The following is a 26,136-nucleotide window of genomic DNA, read 5'->3' as shown; positions in this document are numbered from 1 at the left end:
GTGCAGTGAACAAAATCTTTTTGGGGTGCAGTGAACACAATCCTTTTTGGTGTGCAGTGAACACAATCTTTGTGGGGTGCAGTGAACAAAATCCTTTGTGGGGTGCAGTGAACACAATCTTTTTGGGGTGCAGTGAACAAAATCCTTTTTGGGGTGCAGTGAACAACATCCTTTTTGGGGTGCAGTGAACACAATCTTTTTGGGGTGCAGTGAACAAAATCCTTTGTGGGGTGCAGTGAACACAATCTTTTTGGGGTGCAGTGAACACAATCTTTTTGGGGTGGAGTGAACAACATCCTTTTTGGGGTGCAGTGAACAAAATCCTTTTTGGGGTGCAGTGAACAAAATCATTTTTGGGGTGCAGTGAACACAATCTTTTTGGGGTGCAGTGAACACAATCTTTGTGGGGTGCAGTGAACACAATCTTTTTGGGGTGGAGTGAACAACATCCTTTTTGGGGTGCAGTGAACAACATCCTTTTTGGGGTGCAGTGAACACAATCTTTTTGGGGTGCAGTGAACACAATCTTTGTGGGGTACAGTGAACAGAATCTTTGTGGGGTGCAGTGAACACAATCTTTGGGGGGTACAGTGAACACAATCTTTTTGGGGTGCAGTGAACACAATCTTTGTGGGGTGCAGTGAACACAATCTTTTTGGGGTGGAGTGAACAAAATCATTTTTGGGGTGCAGTGAACAACATCCTTTTTGGGGTGCAGTGATCAAAATCCTTTTTGGGGTGCAGTGAACACAATCTTTTTGGGGTGCAGTGAACAAAATCCTTTGTGGGGTGCAGTGAACAGAATCTTTGTGGGGTGCAGTGAACACAATCTTTGGGGGGGTACAGTGAACACAATCTTTTTGGGGTGCAGTGAACACAATCTTTGTGGGGTACAGTGAACAGAATCTTTGTGGGGTGCAGTGAACACAATCTTTGGGGGGTACAGTGAACACAATCTTTTTGGGGTGCAGTGAACACAATCTTTGGGGGGTACAGTGAACACAATCTTTTTGGGGTGCAGTGAACACAATCTTTGTGGGGTGCAGTGAACACAATCTTTGGGGGGGTACAGTGAACACAATCTTTTTGGGGTGCAGTGAACAACATCCTTTTAGGGTGCAGTGAACACAATCTTTGTGGGGTGCAGTGAACAACATCCTTTTAGGGTGCAGTGAACACAATCTTTGTGGGGTACAGTGAACAGAATCTTTGTGGGGTGCAGTGAACACAATCTTTGGGGGGTACAGTGAACACAATCTTTGTGGGGTGCAGTGAACACAATCATTGTGGGGTGCAGTGAACTCAATCTTTGTGGGGTACAGTGAACACAATCTCATACTTCTGAAGATTTGAGGGTGCTGCCTGTTCCATACTCCCCCTACTCCTAGCCTTTTAGGGGTACAAACAATAGTAATTGGGGCCTAGTGTGGTTGTGTACGTGTGATATACATACACTTTTTTGGGATCATATTTTCTATTCCGCTATTTAATCAAAAACCTTTGGGGATCAGTTAAATTGGGGGATAGTCTGTGTTGGTACGTGTGAGAGAGATCCACCTTTCCAAGTTGTTGGGGTTCATCTCATACTTCTGAAGGTTTGAGGGTGCTGCCTGTTCCATACTCCCCCTACTCCTCATCTAGCCTTTTAGGGGTACAAACAATAGTAATTGGGGCCCAGTGTGGTTGTGTACGTGTGATATACATACACTTTTTTTGGATCATATTTTCTATTCCGCTATTTAATTTAACTGGGCCTCCATGCGAGACCTGTGTGCCTTGTTGCGCTGTTTTGAGTACTCCACCAACATGGCCAGTGGCAATGACGCCGTTCTCAGCTTAACTATCCCACTTCTATGCCTCCTTGAAAAAACAATTCGGGCGATGATGGAAGAGGATGTGGCACAGGATGAGGAGGAGGAGGAGGATGAAGAGGTAACATTTCCAAGGCTTTCAGGGCAGTCATTCGCAAGGGGCTCCGAGGGTGGGTTCCTGCACACGCAAACGCCAGGGACGCAATTGTCCAGCAGGGGCACAGTTCTGGAGGATGAGGAGGATGAGGAGGAGGAGGAGCTGGAGGAGGAGATGGAACCATGTTCACAGCAGGGTGGCACCCAGGCCAGCTCATGGCCATCACTGGTGCGTGGCTGGGGGGATACAGAGGACACGGACGATACACCTCCCACAGAGGACAGCCTTTCGTTGCCTCTGGGCAGCCTGGCACACATGAGCGATTACATGCTGCAGTGTCTCCACAACGACCGCCGAGTTGCCCACATTCTAACTTGTGCTGATTACTGGGTGGCCACGCTGCTGGATCCCCATTACAAGGACAACGTACCGTCCTTAATTCACTCACTGGAGCGCGATCGCAAGATGCGCGAGTACAAGCGCACGCTGGTAGACGCCATGCTGCTGGCATTCCCATCTGACAGCGGGGCCACAGTGGAAGCACAAGGCAGAGGAGGAGGAGGAGGAGGTCGCCAACGCAACCAGGGCACCGCCAGCACCTCAGAAGGCAGGGTTAGCATGGCCGAAATGTGGAAAAGCTTTGTCAGCACGCCACAACAAACAGCAGCACCAGCAGCTCAGATGGAACGTCTTAGCAGGATAGCAGGAGGCAGCATTTTACCAACATGGTGGAGCAGTATGTGTGCACACGCCTACATGTAGTGAATGACGGGTCTGCCCCCTTCAACTTCTGGGTCTCCAAATTGGGCACATGGCTTGAGCTTGCCCTTTACGCCTTGGAGGTGCTGGCGTGCCCTGCAGCCAGTGTATTATCTGAACGGGTATTTAGCACGGCTGGGGGCGTTATAACAGACAAGCGCAGCCGCCTGTCCAGAGACAATGTGGACAAGCTCACGTTCATTAAAATGAACCAGGCATGGATCCCACGGGACTTTTCCGTACCTTATGCAGAATAGCAATGGATACCGACCTTACCCACCCATTGTTCCATTTTTGCTCTTTCTCACTCTTTTGGGGTGTACCCTCATTTAAAATTTTTGAAAAGAAGCAGTGTTGGCTACCTCGTCCTCCTCCTCAGGGCCAGATTAATGTAGGGGCTATTGGAGCTGCAGCTCCAGGCCCCTACCTTTTATATAGGCCCCGGGTTGGCCATATTCACTGTTACCGCTCTTCTGTCACTTGTAAACACAGAAGTCTGGCTTCTATGCTCGCTTCCCCAGGCAGCACCCTCAGAACCTCCCCACACAGCGTGAAGGCCGGACAAGGAGGGACAGTTGGCGATGCATGGATGTGTTTATGGGCTTCAGAGACAGCATCCCATGTTGAATTAGGCATGCATGGCTGCACCCTTCCTCCTCTGGGTGCATGGCAAGGCACGGCCCTTAAGGCCCTTCAAAATCCTCAGCACCAAGCCCATGATGCTGTTAATCCGGCCCTGGTCCTCCTCCACCGCCGCTTCCACCTACACCGCCCATAGGTGTGCGCAGCCTATTGCATTAAGGTGTGCACCCCAAAGTTGAAATACACATGCATGTGTTTGCCAGCAGGGAGAGTAATGTATCGGGGCCATGTACCTGTAGGCAAGGAGAAATAGAGCAGAGCAGGTCCCAGGGAGATCTTTCCCATCTCCTCACTGGCAATGCTATGTGCCCTAGGTGATTAGGGTGTGCCCAGGCACACCCAGCACACCCTGTGCGCATGCCTATGTCACCGCCACATCCACCACCACCTCAACCTCCCTCCTACTCCATATGGGCCTCGTCCTTCAGAGATGAAGAAGAACATTGTTTTATTTTTCTGTTTTTTTTTGTTGTTTTAAGTTATTTCCCTATCCACATTTGTTTGCAGAGCACTTGCCATGCTCTTAATTACGTTTTGCTGCCATTTGCAGCACTCTAGCCCTTTCCTTTGGTGTTTTAGAGCCATTTTAGTGCCTTAAAGTTCGGGTCCCCATTGACTTCAATGGGGTTCGGTGTCCGGGAAAAGTTCGGTAAAAGTCCGGGACACGGACCCGGACTTTTTTTTAAAGTTCGGCCGAACCCGTCGAACACGGACATCTAGGTGTTCGCTCAACCCTACTTGTGTCCTTCTGAAAACTTCTCCATCACTCCATACTCCTCATCCTCCTCTTTATACTCTTCTTTAACATCAATATTATCATCCCCGAGGATTCCACTCTGAATATATAATAAAACATTCATTGTAACAAACATGCTGTGTATAAATCAGAACTACCAATAATTATCACTCATCTACCTGATGATGGTGGGGGATGGTGTGACCTTCCTGTGTGGAATCCCGGGAATACAGAGGACGGGGACATCTCTCTGGTGGGTTTCTGTAGCTGGATGACTCCACCATGGTGTCCTGGTACAGATCTTTGTGTTCCTTTAGAAACTCTGACTCCTCCATCACCCCATCCTCATCATCCTCATCTTTTATCTTTTCTTTAACCTCAACTTTAGAATCTCTCAGGTTTCCACTCTGAATATATAATAAAAATGACATCAATGGTAACAATGCAGATAATGTACAGATCCTAATGATACTATCAGTGATTGTTCCTCATCTACCTGATGATGGTGAGGGATGGTGTGACCTTCCTGTGTGGAATCCCGGGAATACAGAGGACGGGGACATCTCTCTGGTGGGTTCCCATTACTGGATCCATCTGTAGGAAACACACACACTGACTGAATACATTGTTTCTATGTGTTTATCAGATGATGGGGGATCTAGGAGGAGCCTCCGTACTGCTCTCTCCTTTACAATAAAGTCTCCTCTTACCCGGTGATGTGAGGGGCGGCTGATTCTCCATCATGACGTCCTTGTAGAGATCCTTGTGTCCTTCTAAATACTCCCACTCCTCCATGGAGAAATAGACAGTGACATCCTGACACCTTATAGGAACCTGACACACACAATGATACAGTCACCATCCAGACACATCCCTTGTCTGTTACTGGATAATGTCCCAGAATTCCCAGCACCGCTCACCTCTCCTGTCAGCAGCTCCATCATCTTCTTGGTGACTTCTAGAATCTTCTGCATGTTGTGTCTCTCAGGTTTTAGGGAGTCACATGGAGGCACTGTGATGGTCATATGATCACCTGACTTCAGAAGAGGAAATCTCTGTATTGAGGAACCAATAGGAATATCATGTTAGAGTCCCAGAATCCTCCTCACCTCTCCGGTCAGGTCTGTGTTTTATTAACCACTTTACCACCGGAGGATTTTCCTGCTAAAAGACCAGGGGTTATTTTGCGATTTTTTACTGCGTGACTTTAACGGACAATCGCGCGGTCGTGCGACGCTGTACCTAAACGAATTTCACGTCCATTTTTTCCCACAAACAGAGCTTTCTTTTGGTGGTATTTGATCACCTGTGCGATTTTTTGATCACGCGCTATAAACAAAAAAAGAGCGTAATTTTTGCAAAAACAACAATATTTTTCACTTTTTTTTATATGAAATTCCCCCAAAAAAAATGTAAAAATCAAAATTTTTTAAAATTTTCGGCCAATTTGTTTTACGCTACCTATGTTTGGTAAAAAAAAATCGCAAAAAGCGTATTTTGATTGGTTTGCGCAAAAGTTATCGCGTTTACTAACAAAGGGAAAGATTTTTGTCATTTTTGGTGTTTTTTTTTTTTAACGAGTAATGGCGGCGATCTGCGATTTTTTTGCGGTACTGCGACATTGCGGCGGACAGATCGGACCCTTGACTGACATTTTTGACACTTTTGGGGGTACCAGTGACATTACTGCAGTAATCAGTGCTATATATATGCACTGTTACTGCAAAAATGACACTGGCAGGGAAGGGGTTAACAGTATTGGACAGGGAGGGGTTAAGTGTGTCCTAGGGGCGTGATTCTAACTGTGTAGGGACATGTCTACTAGTGTAAAAACAAAGATCAACAGTTCTACATAGTAGAACTGTTTGATCTTCACTTTTACACAGGGAGAACTGACAGGTGGCTTGTTTACACAAGCCGCTCTGTCTTTCTCCCGCTGTAGCGGCGATCGTAGTGTGACCGGCGGACATCGGGTCCACCAGTCACACTCCCGCACTCCTCCGTGAACGAGCCGAGGCGGGCGCGCGCCTCGGCGGGCGCGCGCCCGCCCGCTATTGGCTCTGGAAGGAGTGACAGGCGAGCGACGTAGACCTACGTCACTCTGCCTGGCCGGGGCCGACTGCCGCAGTAAATATACTGTGCGCAGTCGGCAAGCGGTTAATAGAGATAAGAGTGATGTCATGTGACCTCCCAGAATCCTCCTCACCTCTCCGGTCAGCAGGTAGATGATCTCCAGGGTGAGGTTTAGTATCTTCTCAGTCATGTGACTCCTGTCCTCCTCCGTCCTCATTGGTGCTGTCATGTCTGAAGGTTTCCCTGTAGACAGATAATATTGATAACAGAGAATTATCTGGATTGGTATTGGATGTACAATAATAGGATGAGGATATCAGGAGGTAATATGAAGGTCGGTGTGGATTTTAGCTCTATGGTCCCAGTAAGAAAATATTTAATCTGGACAGTTTAGTGTTTTCTATTATTCTTGGGGTCTGGGATTCTCATAAAATTTGGCCACCTGGATCACAAGTTACATTCTTTATGTTGGGTGTGAGATGAGAATCAGGATAAAGGTCAGGGCAAGCAACAGACGAGCGCATCCAAGAGATGAAGCCGGGGTCACTACACAGAAAATCAATCCAAGGAAACAACAGGCAGGACGAGGAATAGCAAGAAGGAGCTCAGAGACAAATGAGAATATTGCTCAGCCAATGGGAGATTATCTCTCAGCATGACTTACATAATGAAGGAGATGAGGGGGAGGGGAGGAAGTCACTTAAGGTGACCATAGATACATGGAAATTCAGCTGGTTCAGCAGGGATCAGTCACATTTCCATCCATGTTTGTTCACTGCCGGATAAAAGTCACTCCATCAGTGGCTGCAGCCAATAGCTTCATCACTGATCTGTGTATTCTGAGGAGGAGCGCCCCCCATTGTCAGAATACAATAGTGCAGTGGAGAGGATTCCTCCATCCTCCTCCAATGTGTAGATGGACCCAGGAATTGGTTCCGTTTTTTTACTCACTGGCTGAATGATAAAACGGAACCATGTATGGCCAGCTTTGGAAGCAAGATATATTATTCATAAACTGATCCCCCTGAAGGGGTTAATCTACATATTACCTGCTTTGCCGCTTGATCCAGCAGTGTCTTCTCTCTCCATCCTACCAAATGGAATGTCCTGTCTGTATCTGACATCACTTCCTGTCTGTATTTCATAGAGACTTCCTGTCTGGGTAGAAGTGAGATCACCACCTTGTGGAGCTCAGTGGAACTGCAGCCCTGAGAAACGTCTGGTAGTGTGAACACGGCCTTGTGCTGTGTGTGTATGTACTGTATATCCTTCCCCTTTCTCTCCTCCCTGAGTGTGTATGACAGGGTTCGTACGGTCCTTGAAAACCTGGAAAAGTTTTGAAATTTGGAGATGACACTTTCCAGGCCTGGAAAGGTCATGGAAAATTAGGATTCCACAAAGGTTTTGGAAAAGTCATGGAAATGTAACTGGGGAGGAGCGGGGAGCAGATGCTTAATTTAAGACTTTAGTGTAATTTTATTTTATTCAGTAATGTGTTTGTGCCACATACGATTTGTCTTCCGGGTCTGCGGTATGCCCGTGCGCACAGCAGCCGAGGAGATGAACGTGCACCAATCACTGGCAGCGGGGAGGGCCGGCCGCGGTTTGCCTGGATGTGACTGGCCAACAGCAGCAAACCAATCACAGGCAGCGGAAGCATCACTGGAGGGCGAGGATCTGTTTGTATCCATACAACAGATGTTCTACATGACTAAATCTGCAATCAACTTTACTGCAAAATCAAAGGGGCCAAAATGTCTCCCCCCGAGCAGTAATATATTTCTATCCCCCCCCTCCGAGCAGTAATATATTTCTATCCCCCTTGGTGGGAGTGGAGATGATCCCATCTATAAGGATATACAGTACATACACACACAGCACAAGGCCGTGTTCACACTACCAGACGTTTCTCAGGGCTGCAGTTCCTCTGAGCTTCACAAGGTGGTGATCTCACTTCTACCCAGACAGGAAGTCTCTATGGAATACAGACAGGAAGTTCCAGGTGAGAGGTGAGTTGGGAGGAAGTAATGAGGAGACATCGCTGGAAGTGGCAGCAGAGGAGGTAATAAGATCTTATTTTCTATTTACACCCAGTAACCCCCCCGTCATGTCCGTCCTCTTCCTCCATAGTCACTGTGACGTCTTTTATCTCCAGCAGATGATGATACACACATATATAGTGTGGAAACCTAGATTAACCCCTTCAGGGGGATCAGATGATGAATAATACATCTTGCTTCCAATTCTGGCCATAAATGGTTCTGTTTTATTGTTCAGCCAGCATGATGAGTAAAAAAGCTACACTTATTTCCCATCCACACATTGGAGGGGGATGGGGGAATACTCCCCACTGCACTATTGTATTCTGCCAATGGGGGGCGCTCCTCCGCTCTCAGAATACACAGATCAGTGATGAAGCTATTGGCTGCAGCCGCTGATGGAGTGACTTTTATCCGGCAGTGACCATACATGGATGGAAATGTGACCGATCCCTGCTGAACCAGCTGAATTTCCATGTATCTATGGTCACCTCCCCTCCCCCTCATCTCCTTCATTATGTAAGTCATGCTGAGATAAACTCCCATTGGCTCAGCAATATTCTCATTTGTCTCTGAGCTCCTTTTTGCTATTCCTCGTCCTGCCTGTTGTTTCCTTGGATTGATTTTCTGTGTAGTGACCCCGGCTTCATCTCTTGGATGCGCTCGTCTGTTGCTTGTCCTGACCTTTATCCTGATTCCTGGATCTCCTCCTCATCTCTCCTCCTCATCTCTCCTCCATATCCTCTTACACAGCTTTTCTCTACACCTGCAGTGACCCCGGGGGTGGAAACTCGGCACCAGCATGCCGCAAAATCCATCCCCACCATTAGGAGCTCTGGAGAAAATTGTCTGCTATTTACACTCCGTTCCTCCGCACATCACCTGATCACATGGGAGATTACTTTCACACATTCCTGACAGATTTCTGTATGGTAAAGGTCAAAGTTCACTCTTCATTTTAGGAGAAGTCTGTTGCTTGCCTTGACCTTTATCCTGATTCCTGGATCTCTTCCTCATCTTACACCTAAAATAGAGAATGGAATTTGTGATCCAGGAGGCCAAACTTTTTGGGACCCCAAGGATCATAGCGAACACTAAACTGTCCAGATTAAAAATGTTCTCACTGCGGACCATAGTGCTTAAATACATACTGACCTTCATATTAACTCTCTGTTATCAAAGTTATTTGTCTACAGGGAAACCTTCATAGATGACGGCACCAATGAGGAGAGCGGAGGACCAGAACCACATGATTGAGAAGATCCTAAACCTCACCCTGGAGATCATCTACCTGCTGACTGGGGAGGTGAGGAGGATTCTGGGAGGTCACATGACATCACTGTTATCTCTATTAATAAAACACAGACCTGACCGGAGAGGTGAGGAGGATTCTGGGATTCTAACATGATATTCCTATTGCTTCTCCAATACAGAGATTTCCTCTTGTGAAGTCAGGTGATCATATGACCATCACAGTGCCTCCATGTGACTCCCTAAAACCTGAGAGACACAACATGCAGAAGATTCTAGAAGTCACCAAGAAGATGATGGAGTTGCTGACAGGAGAGGTGAGCGGTGCTGGGAAGGACGTCATGATGGAGAATCAGCCGCCCCTCACATCACCGGGTAAGAGGAGACTTTATTGTAAAGGAGAGAGCAGTACGGAGGATCCACCTAGATCCCCCATCATCTGATAAACACATAGAAACAATGTATTCAGTCAGTGTGTGTGTTTCCTACAGATGGATCCAGTAATGGGAACCCACCAGAGAGATGTCCCCGTCCTCTGTATTCCCGGGATTCCACACAGGAAGGTCACACCATCCCCCACCATCATCAGGTAGATGAGGAACAATCACTGATAGTATCATTAGGATCTGTGCATTATCTGCATTGTTACCATTGATGTCATTTTTATTATATATTCAGAGTGGAAACCTGAGAGATTCTAAAGTTGAGGTTAAAGAAGAGATAAAAGAGGAGGATGATGAGGATGGGGTGATGAAGGAGTCAGAGTTTCTAAAAGAACACAAAGATCTGTACCAGGACACCATGGTGGAGTCATCCAGCTACAGAAACCCACCAGAGAGATGTCCCTGTCCTCTGTATTCCCGGGATTCCACACAGGAAGGTCACACCATCCCTCACCATCATCAGGTAGATGAGTGACAATGATTGGTAGTTCTGATTTATACACAGCATGTTTGTTACAATGAATGTTTTATTATATATTCAGAGTGGAAACCTCGGGGATGATAATATTGATGTTAAAGAAGAGTATAAAGAGGAGGATGAGGAGTATGGAGTGATGGAGGAGTTTTCAGAAGGACACAAGGATATGATGGAGCCACCTAATACCAGGAACCCACCAGAGAGATGTCCCCATCCTCTGTATTCCTGGGATTCCACACAGGAAGGTCACACCATCCCTCACTGTTACAAGGTTGGTGGGAGGAGCTTATACAATACAGACTCATGGAGACAGTGAGGTTGATTTACTAAAGCTGGAGAGTGCCGAATCTGGTGCAGTTGTGCATAGAAACCAATCCGCTTCCAGATTTTTTATTGTCAAAGATTAATTGAACAAACTGAACTTAGAAGCTGATTGACTACCATGGACAGTTGCACCCTTTTGCACTCTGCAGGTTTAGTAAATCAACCCCACTGTGTAGATTTCTTATGTGATGTCACAATAATAAATCTTATATTTTACAGATGATATTCTTTCTCATTTTCTTTGTTTAGAGTGGAGATCCAATCGATATAGAATTTGAGGTTAAAGCAGAAGAAGAAGAGAGGTATGTGAGGGATGATCAGCATTCTATGGAGGAGGATGGAATAACGGGGACATTTATAGAGGAGGACACTCCTACAGAGATCAGCACAGGTGGGTCATTAACACTGAATACATTCAATATAAAATTGTATCGAGTGGTTTAGGGTTTTTAAGGTGCCAATACATCAAAAACACATGATATTAAAATATCAATTTTTTATTATCAAAAAATGATAAAAGCATCAATAAAAACAATTCTCACTCTTAATGAAGTTGTGTACAGACAATTCCTGACAATTCCACAATTCCACAACATGTTTCGCTGTATAGCTTCTTCAGGAGGGGAAGGGAATATGTTAAGGAATTCCAATCCAAATGATAGCAGGACTGTACTGAACTCCTGCCTGGTTAAAGGAAGGAAAAGAGAGTAATAAATACTCATAAATCGTCTATTGAAAACTGAAATCCAATTCCTAGACCAAGATAAGAACCTACCTAAGGTGTCCCATCAAGAGTGTTAGCGTCTTCCACAAGGTGAGCAAAGCAATGACGCTCGGCTCTCAGGGCCCTTATGAGGGCCTCTCACTGCTGGCATCTATAAATATGCCAATAGCGGTGCGGACGCCGTGTTCATTGCGCATGCGCAAGGTGAGATATGACGTAATGTGCAAGACGTGAATCACCAGCCGCCATCTTGAGTCTTCCCAGCACCCACAGTGGCAAGGCCCATTAGCAGTATGTTAGGAGGATGGACTAAATACATTCCTCCACCCATACTGCTTACTGATTGGTCCAGAGTAGGGCGGGGACTGGGTGATATCAGCCTGTAATCCCCTGGTCACTTTCCTGAGCTGTGTTCCCCGTCCTATATTCCTGTATTTCTCTCGGATAATCTTCCTTCTCTGTGCTGCAGACACAATTTATGTATCTAGACTGGATTTATGGAGATTCTGGGGTTCAGCTGGCAGCAAAATGTTGATTTTTCACCATAGGTTTTAGGTAACCTAGTAATCTGGGACATTGGATGCCTTGGGTATTCTGTTCCATGCCTTATATGTGCGTTTAAAAATGTAAAAAGACTAATTGTAAAGCATGTGCGTTTATACGCATGGCCAAAAGAACTTTGTTGGAGGACATGGTAGAAAGTTTCCAATCAAACAGTTTATAAATTGTTCCACATTCTTTGTGGTGAACGGTCTTGCATACCCGTGCGGCTTAATTTATGTTAGCCACACTATCCGCACCATGCGCACAAGATTTGGGGAACATCGGAGGTTTATTGAGAAGAGCGTGGACAAACACAGAGTACCCCAATATTTCTCTGTACCCTACAACATAAAGACTGTCAGTTTGTCCCTCCGGCATTGAGGAAATTCAAGTCAGTGAGTGCAGTCTCAGGAGATGGGAGGCAGCGGTGTGGGACCTCTGCAACTTGTCTCGTGAACATTCAAATTTTCACTGATTACTGAATACCAAAATTATGAGTCCTGACCGTTACACTGTATAATTTATATTGTACATTACATACTCCTGACCCCTGCACTATATACTCTATGTTGTATATTACATACTCCTGACCCCTGCACTATATACTCTATATTGTACATTACATACTCCTGCCCTATAAACTCTATGTTGTACATTACATCATTCTGATACTATATAGTCCTATCTGTTGTATCTTCTACAATATGTTGTACATTACATAGTGCGGACTTCTGCTCTCTCCCCTCTACCCACTGCTATATATACACATAATATGGATTCTCTTTTGTTACACCCATTTTCTCCTTTGATTGGAGGACAGAGCTTTAACATGGTGATACTAATGTAATAACATCCTCAAACTTTGGAACCTTAAACAGAAAGTGATAATGAGGGAGGAGTCAGTAACCCAATGATGGCGGTCTTCAGGATCAGTCCAGTCTTCACCTTGGTTGTTCTCCCCCATCCTCACTCTCTGACCTTTGGTGGGGCTCAGCCCCGCTGTTATTCATGACTAAATCATGGACTAAATAAGGAAGTGCGGGACTTCTTTTGTTGGGAAGATGGCAATGAGTGATAGAGGGGGAGGGGACACTCGTCCTATAATCTCCTCATCACTGTCACTCCTATAATAAACAGTTCTCGTTGTTTCCTCACTCTCTGACTAAGGTCCATGAATAAAGAAACGAACTGGTAGGAGATCAGAGGACCCATTTACTAGTTACCTTGAGGGTGGAATTGTAAGATCCTCAAAGCTCCCTTATGTGGGCGGAGTCCTGGTTTAGGGGAACCAATCTGCTGATGTCTAGTAATAATCTTTGTATTTCTATTTTAGTAGATGGACGGGAGATGAGGAAAACCTCAGAGGATTGTCTCACTTTGTCTCCAGACTGTAAAGTAGAAGATGAGGACATCACACAGTATAGTCCAGGAGAAAACCTGGCTACCTCAAATGTCCATCCGGCACCACACAGTGTAGATGGACCATCGTATTCCTCTTATCCTGAGGAACCTCAGACTGTGAGGGACAGTGCCGGACCATCGTATTCCTCTTATCCTGAGGAACCTCAGACTGTGAGGGACGGTGCCGGACCATCGTATTCCTCTTATCCTGAGGAACCTCAGACTGTGAGGGACGGTGCCGGACCATCGTATTCTTCTTATCCTGAGGAACCTCAGACTGTGAGAGACAGTGCCGGACCATCGTATTCCTCTTATCCTGAGGAACCTCAGACTGTGAGGGATGGTTCCGGACCATCGTATTCCTCTTATCCTGAGGAACCTCAGACTGTGAGAGATGGTGCCATCTATCCAACAGATAAGAGGTTTTCCTGTACTGAGTGCGGGAAGTGTTTCCATTTTAAATGCAATCTTGATGTGCATAAAAGGTTTCACACAGGTGAGAAACAGTATTCCTGTCCCGAGTGCTGGAAATGTTTTGTACAAAAAGCAGATCTTGTCACACATCAACGGTCTCACACAGGTGAGAAGCCATATTCCTGTGCTGAGTGTGGGACATGTTTTTCAGACAAGTCCAATCTTTACAAACATCATAGATCCCACACGGGGGAGAAGCCGTTTTCCTGTGCTGACTGTGGAATTTTTTTTGCACGGAAATCCCATCTTTACACCCATCAGAGATCTCACACAGGGGAGAAACCATATACCTGTCCAGAGTGTTTTAAATGTTTTTCAAGGAAATCCAGTCTTTCCATACATCAGAGATCTCACACGGGGGAGAAGCCGCATTCCTGTCCTGAGTGCGGGAAATGTTTTTCACGGACGTCTGTTCTTTACAGACATCAGAGATCTCACACAGGGGAGAAGCCGTATTCATGTCCTGAGTGTCAGAAATGTTTTTTCAGTGAAGTCCCATCTTTACAGACATCAGAGATCTCACGTGGGGGAGAAGCTACTTAACTGTGCTGAGTGAGGGAATTATTCCTCACTGAAGCCCTGTCTTCCTGTACATCAGGGATCCCACACAAACCTTGAGGTGTAAAAGTGCCTTAAGTGCGGGAAATGTCTTCTATATGAATTTTGCTGGACATCACAGCTCTCATGTGGGAAAGAAGCACACCCTGATATACACCTCAGATATACTCCATGGCTGATCTTCATCATGTAAGAAACATTTCCTAAGGAGATCAGAGTTCACCAAAGACATCTATGTGTTGTACTCTGTTGGCCATTGATAGCAGTAGAAAATAAAAAATGGAACCTTTACCAGGGAATTCCCTAGTCGTTGTAGTCACTGTTCATATAGTGATTATGGTGGACCACCTTGCACCCAGCGTGGGTGATTCTGCCAAGATACAGCTTCTTCCAATCTGGAACCAGGTATTAACGCTGAGCATTGCACCCAAGAACTAGAGGACACTAGCTTAGCAGCAAACTGGAACTGCATTTATTGTAAATTTACACAGAATATATACCACACAAAATCAGGTAAAGGCTTGATCATATCATCCTAAACAATGCAACTGTAAACAGTAATATCAGTACTGCTAACATAAACAGTATTCCTAATTAAAGAGTAAGCCAATTAATAACTACTCACTAACAGCTAACTGTGATCTAATCATTATAAAAACATAAACATCCCACAATAGTTTGGTAACGAGGTGAAGAGGACACAATACTAGCGGACAGACAGAAACAATAGGTGACTCTATTAAATTGGGAATTCACACCTAGGAGGCACACAATGGGGAAATTATACCATGAGAGAAAGACAGCTTAGTTAACAGATTGAAGCAGGAGACCCCAGCATTGGGTTGTTTTGAGCTGAATATGTTAACATCTACTCTGTGTCTGGGGGGAAGGGGCTTTGCTGGTTTGGGCATAGAGATCCCAAATCTGTATCTGAGTCCTAGGTTCTCAGAGTCTGTATGTTCTGGGGAAACATGGATCCAAATCCGATTCAAAAGCCAGGGCCCATAGTCAGTAGGCAAGAGGCTACCTTGCAGTCCCCTCCAAAAGTCCCTGTCCTGGTTGGGTCTGTTGCAATGATTTTATAAGATCATTAGTCCTATCTAATGTCCATAATGTGGTATTTCACATTTTTTACTGATGGAAACATTTCTGGAAAAATACCTCATTATGGCCAATATATGTAGCTGACAATCATAGGAAATAACTGTGTTACACTACATTCAGAATTTCGCCTGGACAAATGCATGTTGTGATAATTTTGTGAACTGGGCAGCCCAAACACTCTTTGATAAAAACCAGGGCAGCCGTGTTGTTTAGAATTTGGAGGTGATATGTATAGCCTTTCCATGTGCACCTTACTGCAAAGGCTGGTTATAGATTGGGTTGGTTGCCATCTATCTGCACAGCTTGCCGGCAGAATTTGGCGTGGGGACATACTGGATGCCTTTAGCTATCATTGTGCTCTTGCTGGGTGTTCATTGTGTCCTTATGCCTCCAAGGAGGAATGGGCTGCCTCCAAGCAAACCTTCCCTTAATCTATCCACTGCTATATGTGCTCCTACCTGGAGATTCTCAAAACTAGAGAATTAGGAGCGCAGTATACAGAGGAGCCTTGGCATGGGCACTGCGGCTTACACATATATTTGCAAATGTGTGCAACTAGAATCTCTGTTTGTAGCGTGATTTACTAGAGGGGCCATTTTGTTTTGGCCCATCTAGCAAAAAATATTTTTCCTCCAGGGATTCATTTTATAGTATATAAATGGAACGCACTATGCTTTTTAAGAAAAAGAAAATATATCCTCCAAGGATTTTATGATCTTTTCCAAAGTCATCTTCCAGGACGGCTTAATTGAGATATAGGCCCCTCCCACCTAGCACAGGAAACACAATCCACATTAGCTTAAATACAGGTGAGAGGCAGTCCTCCTCAGTTTTTTGTGTTTCCTTGGCCAGAGAGTATCACTGGTGGGTGGGTGCTGTCAGGTTTCGTGCTAGGTGGCAGGAACCTCCCGACCCTGGCCTTTCCTGTACTGGGGCAGTGACCCTGGGGAGGGTGTCAGGGAACTCAGGGCCCCCCGGTACCACTGGAGCGGGAAGGGGGGGATGGACGGACCCCTCTCCCTCTAGTTTTTGTCTGGTGGGGGGTCTTAGTGAGGCCTTACCCGGTCCACGGAGATGCAGAGTCTGCAGAGTTCCAGCGGTGCCTGTTCAGGGTGTTCTCCGTGGGTCTCCTGTGGTGTGTAAACCGGGAAATGGGGAGACGTTAGCCCAGTGTTCTCTTCCGACCTCATGGGAGGAAGTGGATGTGATGTCACGGGCCGGCGTGGCGGAAGTGACACAGCGTCTGAGGGAATTTCAAATTTCTTTGCAGCCAAAGCCAGGACTGGGCCCCAAAAAGAACAGACGCCACTGCATGGGCTCGGCTCCAATCCACAGGGCCGAGCCGGAACCTCCCTGGACAGACACTGAGCAAAGGGCCGTGCCTAGACGGCAGGCACTTATAGGACACAGCAACCTCGGCTCCCTGTACATCTATGAAGGTGGCTGCTGCAGAGGAAGCAGATTGGGGGATGCTGGCGGATCCTGGCCCTCAGGTAAAGAGTGATGGGGGTCATTTGTTCTATTTACCTAGCACCTGTGGAGGGGCACCAGTCGGGGCTGCATTGTTTTATGCTGCTGGAGGGGGCCACGTGCAAGGTGATGTCTCTCATCCCCTGCACATTTTGAAATTTATTTTTGTAAATTTGTTTTGAAAATTAGTTTTGAGATTTGTTTTGCACTGGGCTATTTTTACAGCTGAGATTCGCTTGTGCCTTGCAGGGTAAGAGCCGCGAAGAAAAAGACGGTGCGGTCTCAGGGGAGGTCCCCAGAAAGAAATGTGCCTCATGCAAACAAAAGATGTCTTCAACCTGGAAAAAAGTGTTATGCCAGGACTGTATGGATGCCCTAACTAAAAAGGAATCTTTTTCCATGTTTAGAAAATTCCTTGAGACCATGAATTCTGAAATGGTTAAAAGTTTCAAACCATTCAGGTCTTCCTTTCAAGAGCCCGGTCCAGCGGACGCATCTCAGCCTAGTACTTCACACTCTGTCGGGGCACCTCAGGCCCTTCCATGCATTCTGGGAGAACAAGGGGTGTAAGAACAAATAGAGGTAGAGAGAAGGCCAATGTGCTACCAATGGGGTATGGGATGTATGCGGTGGAGTGAATATGAATCCAAATGTGTAGATCAAAAGGTAATCTACAGAAAGAGCAGCCAATTGTGTAGTGTCACCACATACTTACTGTAATAAGGAGAATGTAAAAAAAATCGGCGCTACTTTCTCAATGGGCAAAAGCCCACTGTAATAAATATAGAATAATTTAATAGAATAAAATAAATTAGATGTGTTGAAAAAATATAGTTCATAAAAGGATCCTAAAACATCATGATTCACATATAAAACAATAATCAAAAAACGTGCAAAATGACAAAAGAAAAAAGTGGATACATTGTATAAAAGTGCAAATAATAATAGGTGCTGAGAAATAATGGGCCTGATTCATAGTACAGCGAATTGGCGTTTTGGTGGGTTTTTTGCGAACCGGCGAATTCGTACGTCAGAAGTGGTATTCAGAGAACGGCGGGCGGAAAATAGCGCCTAGTGTGAGATTCATTAAGATGCAACAAGGTCAGAGCGCGACTTAAAAACACGCCAGCTAAAAGCTCGACTAAAGTTTTGCCAAATTTTCCCCTGTACCCCCAAAAATCCCAAATAACTGTGGAAGGTGTGGAAGACAATTTGGAGATGACTGGCTTTTAAAAAATGTCAAAAAAAAGTGTAGAAAGGTTAAAAAGCTCCTCCAGCCCCGAGCTGCGAACGCGCGAATGTGCGCATGCGCAACGCCAAATAGGCTCAAAAACTTCCGCTAGCGCGATTTTGGGCAATTTCTTCTTTGAATACCGATGGAAAATCCGCTGGCTCGCCCATAGAAAATGGAAAAAAACGGCGGATTGGAAAAACATGCACACTTCTAACAGGGGATCCCTTAGTAAACACCATCACGTTACATACACCTTTCCTGCTAACTTTGAAATAATAACAGTGAAATCTACAGTGTTTATATAAAACCTCCACATTATCTAAATTATCCAACCAAATATTACATTGGGGAATGGGTAGTCATATAGAACAAAAAAAGATGTAAAACATATTTCAAATAAAGATTATTAGCATTTCACAAATATAAAGGAAATGTCACAATTTTGCCAATATTCTATGTGTTTACAAAGAATGTTTTTCTAAAATATAACAACATTTTCTTCCATATGGGTTTGGCCAAGTGTTAGCATTTGACTACCCATTTAACTGAAGGTATATATATATCCCCATACTTGGCTAATTAGCAAAGTATGCCCAACAAACAAATATAGCTTTAGCTCACTCACAATATTGCTACATATTCACTTATGTGGCATCTTTTGTATTTTGTTCATGTCTTTAGATTAAAAGTTTACTGATACACATGCCTTTTTCAAACATGAGCAAAATTATTGATGTAAACCTTTGGAGTTTTGGAGACCTCCAAGTGTTGCCCATACAGAGGGCTCCTTCTGGATTCGAACTTACAAACCTACAGCATGAAGGCAGACTCCCTAATGATTGTGCTATTTCTCAGTCCTTACTGCCATTAAACAAGCTCCTGTCCACTTGTGAGCGTTGGGTGTTTTTCTCATGCTGTCAAAATGCTCACATGGGAACAGGGGCCATTGAACTGAATAGGATTGGACTTTTTGGCTGTTTTGGGAGTTGATCCTTGAGCTGTACAAATCCCCCCAAACGCCACCAAACGCGCTACGTTCACATGTAGGTGTTGTGGTCTGTTTTTGGGGCTTATTAACGTTATTTCCTATAAAAATCCCTTGCCAAAAAATGCATGTCAAAATGCCTGGGAAAACGCCAGCAAAAACGCCCATAAGAACGCCTGATATAATTGCCACGCCAAGATTAGGGATGTTCATGAGTGATGAGTCAGATTGTTGGCTTACATATCTGTTCAATTTTCACAATCTCAACTGCCAATTCCAAAAAGGGGTGTTTCAATTGTTTCCCTAAATATATATCTCGCTTTCTCTCGCTCTCTCATGTAATTGTATGTATTCCTGTATCTAAACCTTCTAAGTAATGACTAGGAAACTTGAAGAGAGAATTTTCTCAATTCACATTTCTATTTCCCTTTTTTTGCCAACTGAGCATGCTCCAAAACACACAGGACACACACAGTTAAATTTTTGCCTGGGAGTAACCATTACTGGGTGTGTCTTTCCCTTGATTATATATAGGTCACTCAGACTGGAGTAAAGATTTGGCCTAGGAAGAGGTCAAATATATTGTGTGTCACATGCTTTATGGTTAAAATTTGGGGGCCTTTGTTATTTATGGAGGTGTGATTTTGCTGTGTTGTCTGTTATGTTCAAAGACACATAGCGCACTTGACTCTCTCTCTCTGTAAGTATTTTTTGGTGTTAACATAATTGTGTATTGTTCTGTCAATCTGCACATGTATCTTCAGATTATGTGCTCTTTGTTGATGTATATGCTATAAAAGTTGTACAAAGTGTGTTTTGCTTTAAAATATTCAATTCTGTGGCTTCAATGGTATACTGTGGAGACTGTGCCAAAAATAGGTCATGTGAAATGTTTGAGCTGTGTATTGTCTTTGTAATAAAGAGCATGTATCAAATGTTTTTTCAAAATATCTTCATGTGTCTAAATAAAGTTTTCTGGTGGCCACAAATGTATGTTTTTGCCTATTTGTTAGATATGCTTAATGGTTGTGTAAGGTGACTATTTTTGGCGAATTCGCGAATATAAAAAACTGCGTTATCACATTTGTAAATGCAACCGGAAACAAAACTATTTTTGGCTGCACCCGTTTCCGGAAACAGTACAGTTCGTTCGGCAACTTGGGTGATCATGGCTCCTGCGCTCTTTACACATGAGATTGTGGCATTTATCTGTAAGGTAAGGGGGGGGGGTGAATGTGCGAGATGGTGGCTGGGGGGGGTGTCGCTTATCTAGCGGGTGTGCAGTTAACTTTTGGTCTGCAGATCTGCGCATGCACTTTCTGCCTATTAGACGTGAGATAGAAGCTTCCTGTTATAGAAAGTTCCTAGATGTGAACCTGTTCCTTACTGTATATCTATATTGAGATATATATATATATATATATATCTACAAATCGATTTACTTTTTATCTATATATATATATATATATATATATATATATATATATATATATATATATATATATATATATATATGTATGTATATATCTATATCTATATCTATATATATATATATATATATATATATATATATATATATATATATATATATGTATATATATTAAAAAATATATATATAAAAAAATATATATATATTCACTTTACATACACTCGTGAGTAAGGACACAGCTTGGCATGACACTGCTCACAAACCATAAGTGACAGGGATAACAAACTTAGGGAGCACCGAGAGGGTACCCAGGACTGCAACATATCCTTTTTGTTGCTGGCCAGCTTGCCTAGGTAATCTATCATGTCATAGTCCTGGATCCCCTTAACATGGTCCCACATGGTTTGGGAGCAAGGCAATGTCAAGGTGCACAAAATTTCCTAGGGAGCTGGTGTATTTACATGCATTGAGAAAACAAAGAAGGGATTGCTTCAATTTAAGTACATTTTCGTTTAACATACATGCCCTGGTCCCATTGTGTACTTAAAGGGGGGTATGCCTGTATCTAGATAGATTTGCTTGCTTTCTACTTTTACACAAAATGAAACACAATTATCTCTGACAGATTGCCATGACGCTTTGGAATCTGTCTACATAAAGACAAATGGATTGCCCCTTTTCATATATGCAAGATTACAAACATTATATTCCCTAAATAAATTATGCCAAAAATTATTGCCTTAAAAACATACATACACACTGCAAGCTCTGCACCGTTTGTCTTGTCTGACACTCTTACCATAATAAGCTGGATCTGCACACAGCAGCTAATTGGTTCACCTGAGATGGAATCAGTGATCACAAAAATCTGGAATGGTCATGTCTTCAAAGGATTGCCTTGAACAAATCACCTCTAAACGAAACACGTGAGTGTATAATCACTTGTCTTAATGGATCACATTCCCAACACACCCATCTCACACTGCCACATGATAATGAATGGGGGTGTCCATTGCAAGTTAAATACACCCCCAGATCACATTGCTTTGTTAATTTACAGATCTAACTGGAATCTGATGGCACTGCTGTGAACCACTATGCCATCAAATTCTGCTGGGGACCTTTAAAAAGGATTGTGTGGATAATTATGCCACCTTAAATTCGCATCTCCCACATACCATGTGCAACTCTTGCAGGAATTGCGAATCAAGGATAATTCAGCACAGCATAATGAACAGACACATTGAGGAGTGTAGGAGCACAGCGTCAGATTCCCCGATCACACTATGGGGTTTTAACTCCTCCATAATTTTGCCACTTTGGAAACCAAGTGCTTACTTTATGTATACTTTTTAGACGGAACTCAAATTTCTAATAGGGTGATATCATTGCATGAGATTTCCCCTCACTTCCTGTCTTAGTGTCACCAAGACAGGAAGTGAGGGGAATATCACTGTGGGGAAATAGCTTGCAATTGTTGCCTTATAATGTCCATAGTATATATAAAAGGAAAGAATTGCTGGCTATATCCCCACCGGGAGATTCCCTCACTTCCTGTCCTGGTGACACCAAGACAGGAAGTGAGGGGAAATCTCCTGCAATGATATAACACTGTTACATGTTCTAGTTATGTAGCAAACTTAAGAATATACAAAGCAAACATCTTTTTTTTCCCATTTTGGCAAAATCATGGATTAATTAAAAAACTATCTTTGTTTGTCCCGTGGCTTGCAGGAAAAACATTTTGCCTGGATTCCACCATCAACACAGACAGGGGAAACCCTCCTGCGGAGCCATTGTGTTCTCCCGGTGCTGCCCCTGCCAGGAAAACACAGTGATTATTGCTAGTGGCTACAAGAGATGCTAGCGATAAGTGTGTGTAAAATCTGACAGACTGGTTGTACGTTGTCCTCAAGGTGATCGATCAATCAACTTGGGTACCTTCAGCCTGGCCATACATAGTTTAAATCTGCATCTCAAATGAAGCAATCCCATTTACATATAACACTCCATAAAGGAGAATGGAGGGGCTTATCAGGTCTGCGTCAAAAATTAACAGCCACACCCAATCAGACAGCTCATGTTAAAAGGGACCTGAAAAGCAATCTGCATGGCTTGCTTTTCCAAGCATTGGCTAGTTTAGTGAGCCTGGACTAATAACAGTCACTGTAATGCTACCCATACTGCTGTCCTTTTAACATGGTGACAAAAGTTGATACCTATGCTACATGTGTGTAAAGTTACTTGCACCCTGCTAAATGGACAGCAATAAGGTTGTAAATACAGTGACTGCCTGTCCCCCCCTGATGGCGGCCCTGGGTGTGTCATGAAAGGCCAATTGAGAAAATGGCTATATCATGTAGAGGAAATCACCAGTTGGGGCAACCTATGTCATGGAGGTAGATTTGGACATCGATGTATATGTATCACCAGAAATGGAATTCTTTGATCTACAATATCTCAAAGACGACCTAGCATGTTATTTGAAGACTGTACTATTTTGGACATACTTGGACTCAAACATACACTGCTCTTTCCACAGCTCCTCCTCCTCTGGGGGTATGATAAAGTTGTAGCGGGGTTAAATATGCCTAAAGATACTGTTTGATATGTGAGAAGGAACTAGGCTCCCTTTACTGGTAGCTGCATGGAATTTCCCGGGCTGTGACTTCCTTTTCATAAGATGAAGAAACTACATCTCCCATGCTGCTTTGCAAGATCCAGGGTGCACGGCTGCACCGCACGGCACTATGGGGGAGGCTATTTAAAAGGAAGAGAGAGGCTTAGCCAGGAGGGGGAGCGCCTTTCTGTGCTGGACGTTGAGGAATCAGCGAGCGAGAGTGGAGGACTGATGCTGGATATTGGGCCAAAGCCTTTTAGCCTGGAGGGACGACGTTGAACCGTCCTCTTTCAGGCACGAGACACATTCCCGGAGGTCATACTGCTGTTTGCAGAGGCCGGAAGTGATCCACCAGAAAGACTGCGCGCGGCTGACATATAGCCAAAGGACTGAGACCGCAGTGGAGCGCGCGAAGGAGAAACTTCTGTTGGTGAGAGGGCACATGCCCAATAACTGACTTTATCTGCCAAAGAGACAGCTTTATCTACAGATAGCGGTAGCGCAACAGGAGGTAATAAACCCTGGGGTTTATCAGCATATTCTCTCAGGAGACTCATAGACAAACAATAAAGTCTGAAAAGGAGTCGCCAGAGGCTTATCTCTCTCGCAGAAGTTGTTGCTCAGTTACACAGACACCCTGCGGTGACAACTAACAGCTCGCTGTCTTTCTCTCTCTTGATCTTCATTTCCTAATTTGGATTACAAATGAGCTCTATTCAATAACCTTGCTAGCGAAGATCAAGAAGAAAGAAGAGAACTCTGGGGGAGGGACTCAGATAGGCCTACCTATCTGGTACTGTGTCTAGCCTTAATGAAGGAGGAGTGTGGGGGTATTTCTTTTATCTTTTTAAAGTTGTTTTAAGTAACCTTTTATGGGCTTGTATGGTATTGTATCTCCCTTACTCAATTTGATACATAGTAAACTAAGTTTTGATTAATTACAATCCTGTGTGCTGTTCCATTGTGTCACCCAGAAGGACTACTGTTAAAGAAGGTAACAAGGTACTGTTGCATATTGAAGTATTGTATTCCAATTTGTTTATCCATTTGATAGTCCAGTCCTATTCAGGGTCAGTTGTGCCTGAGGAGGGATCGAGCCAATTTGATTGGGTTGTTAGGCAGGGAGTAGACCCAATAATATAATCAGCAGCTCCTGCGGGGGTGGTGCTACAAAGTTAATACGCATCTTCACCAAAAGCACAAGATGATGTGTCGTGTCCGGATGAGGCTGCGGCGGAGATTCATGTTCCAGGCTCGGGTGGTGGATCTGCAGCGGGCCTGGAGTGATGCCAAAAGGCGCTCACCCAGGCTCCTGCTAAAGGCTGTGGAGCAAATCTCCGGTAAGTAAAAATATACATTACATGTGACCAGATAGGTTACAATTTTTTGGGTAGGCGGACATGTGTTTTGGTATGCAACAACACTAATACCAACACCCCCCCCCCTCCCTCTCGCTCCTACCTTTCCTACCTCCATCAAGTGTCTCTTCACAACCTTTAATACTACTATGTACATTCGTATTTTTTATGTTTCTTTTTTTTCTTCTGCTTCTAGCCAAAGCGGACGGCCGGCACCCTCTTGTGCTTTTGGTGAAGAAGGGGAGGAGGAGGACGGCCACACTCCAATATGCCTTCAGAGACAGCGAGCCATTTGAGCAGCTGAAAATTGTGGATCGTAAGTAGAAAATAAAAATGGTAGAAATTTCAAATCTCTAATCACATTTTACAGAGCCCCCTTTACATCGGAGTCTCCAGACTTACTACACTGTAAGAGGGAAGTGTGAAGACTCTGATGTAATGAGAGTTCTGGGAACCATTATTTGAGGGGGGAAGCTGGGGACTCTGGTGTAAAAGGGAACTCTGTGGTCCCCAAAGCTCCCCCATACATCTGAGCTTACAGAGACCCCCTTACACTTCCCTTCCTCAGTCCACCACAGTCAAGGGCACAACAAGTCCCACTGCAGAAGGCTACCTGCTTGGACTTGTACTGCTCTCTGTAGGGGACTGAGGAACTACTGCCTGCTATGCTAAGACTTGTAGTGCCCTCTGTTAGGGACTAAGGATTCCTCAGTCCTCAACATTCTAGGGCACTATAAGTCTCAGCATAGTGGGCTGTCATACCTCAGTCCCTCACAGCTCGGGTCAAAAACAACAGAGTTAAACATCTAAAGGACAACTCCAAACAAAACCACCAATAATGGACAGAGTCCATATGCTATATAATGTCAAAGACCCGCTACCACTCACCTTCCACCTCGGGTGCTGTCATTGTGTAGGGCAAAGGGCTCCATCTACACCATGTTTGGCTTTCAGGTCAGATATGCAGGACTTGCTCAGCTCCACTCTCTTCCCTGGCAATTGACTCTGGCGTCATTGAGGGTCTTTCCTCCTCTAGAAAACACCCAGGGGCCCTCTCCTTGTCCCCCAGCCACCCAGGGCCTTCTTCTCCTCCTCCTCCACCAACCATTTTCGGACCCTTCTAACTTCCCTGGGGCTACTCACCCCCTTTGCATAGTAGACACCACAAATCTATGACCAGCCTGTAAAATATCAAGTCTGGGCCTGGTTACCTGTATGTTCCTGGTCCAGGGCAGAGCTCTCCTCCCAGAGCAACAACTGATGTTGTTGAGTTGACCTGCCAGTCACTTCCTACTGGTGCAGGTACACACCTACCGATTCCTCAACATCTTAGGATAACATGATCAGACGGCCAATCCCCAGTCAGAGAAGGAGGAGTAAGTGTCAGCGGACAACAGACACCTGGCAGACGCAGTGAAGGGACTGCAGCACACTGCTGCAAATTTTAGATCCGAGGATTGAAAGCAATCTTTTACTTGGGAGATTTCCCTGACTGCGCCCTTCGAAATGTTGGTGCTTCGCCACTGGCCGCAAGGCCCCTGTAGGTGCGAGGCCTTAGGCGCCCGCTTAATTTGCATGGTGCC

The 26,136-nt window shown here is 44.6% G+C and overlaps 4 protein-coding genes across 4 annotated transcripts in view; 2 read left to right on the top strand and 2 right to left on the bottom strand.

Moving 5' to 3' along the window:
* The window catches only part of LOC309548756 (uncharacterized protein), a gene marked incomplete at its 3' end in the record, with an annotated part of 240,460 nt that extends 233,444 nt beyond the window's left edge, over positions 1 to 7,016 (bottom strand). The window contains exon 1 of the mRNA XM_082248705.1: positions 6,945 to 7,016. The remainder of the gene's footprint in view (positions 1 to 6,944) is intronic.
* Positions 1 to 26,136, top strand: part of LOC309550230 (uncharacterized protein) — a gene marked incomplete at its 5' end in the record, with an annotated part of 1,091,635 nt that overhangs the window by 504,118 nt on the left and 561,381 nt on the right. The window lies entirely within an intron of this gene.
* LOC309548745 (uncharacterized protein) overlaps positions 4,213 to 26,136 on the bottom strand; it is a gene marked incomplete at both ends in the record, with an annotated part of 197,458 nt that continues 175,534 nt past the window's right edge. The window contains 4 exons of the mRNA XM_082248695.1: positions 4,213 to 4,452; positions 4,542 to 4,639; positions 4,756 to 4,879; positions 4,966 to 5,100. Coding sequence (XP_082104821.1) covers positions 4,213 to 4,452; positions 4,542 to 4,639; positions 4,756 to 4,879; positions 4,966 to 5,100 — 597 coding nt within the window. The remainder of the gene's footprint in view (positions 4,453 to 4,541; positions 4,640 to 4,755; positions 4,880 to 4,965; positions 5,101 to 26,136) is intronic.
* Positions 6,426 to 26,136, top strand: part of LOC309548749 (uncharacterized protein) — a gene marked incomplete at both ends in the record, with an annotated part of 30,260 nt that continues 10,549 nt past the window's right edge. Inside the window, 6 exons of the mRNA XM_082248699.1 lie at positions 6,426 to 6,441; positions 9,900 to 9,997; positions 10,087 to 10,314; positions 10,394 to 10,600; positions 10,903 to 11,044; positions 13,254 to 13,393. Of these exons, the coding sequence (XP_082104825.1) occupies positions 6,426 to 6,441; positions 9,900 to 9,997; positions 10,087 to 10,314; positions 10,394 to 10,600; positions 10,903 to 11,044; positions 13,254 to 13,393 (831 nt within the window). The remainder of the gene's footprint in view (positions 6,442 to 9,899; positions 9,998 to 10,086; positions 10,315 to 10,393; positions 10,601 to 10,902; positions 11,045 to 13,253; positions 13,394 to 26,136) is intronic.

This window comes from Pelophylax lessonae, assembly GCF_965119305.1.
Source record: "Pelophylax lessonae genome assembly, chromosome: 3".
NCBI lineage: Eukaryota > Metazoa > Chordata > Amphibia > Anura > Ranidae > Pelophylax > Pelophylax lessonae.
The sequence above is the reverse complement of the archived record's forward strand: the minus strand, read 5'-3'. Positions and strand labels throughout refer to the sequence as shown.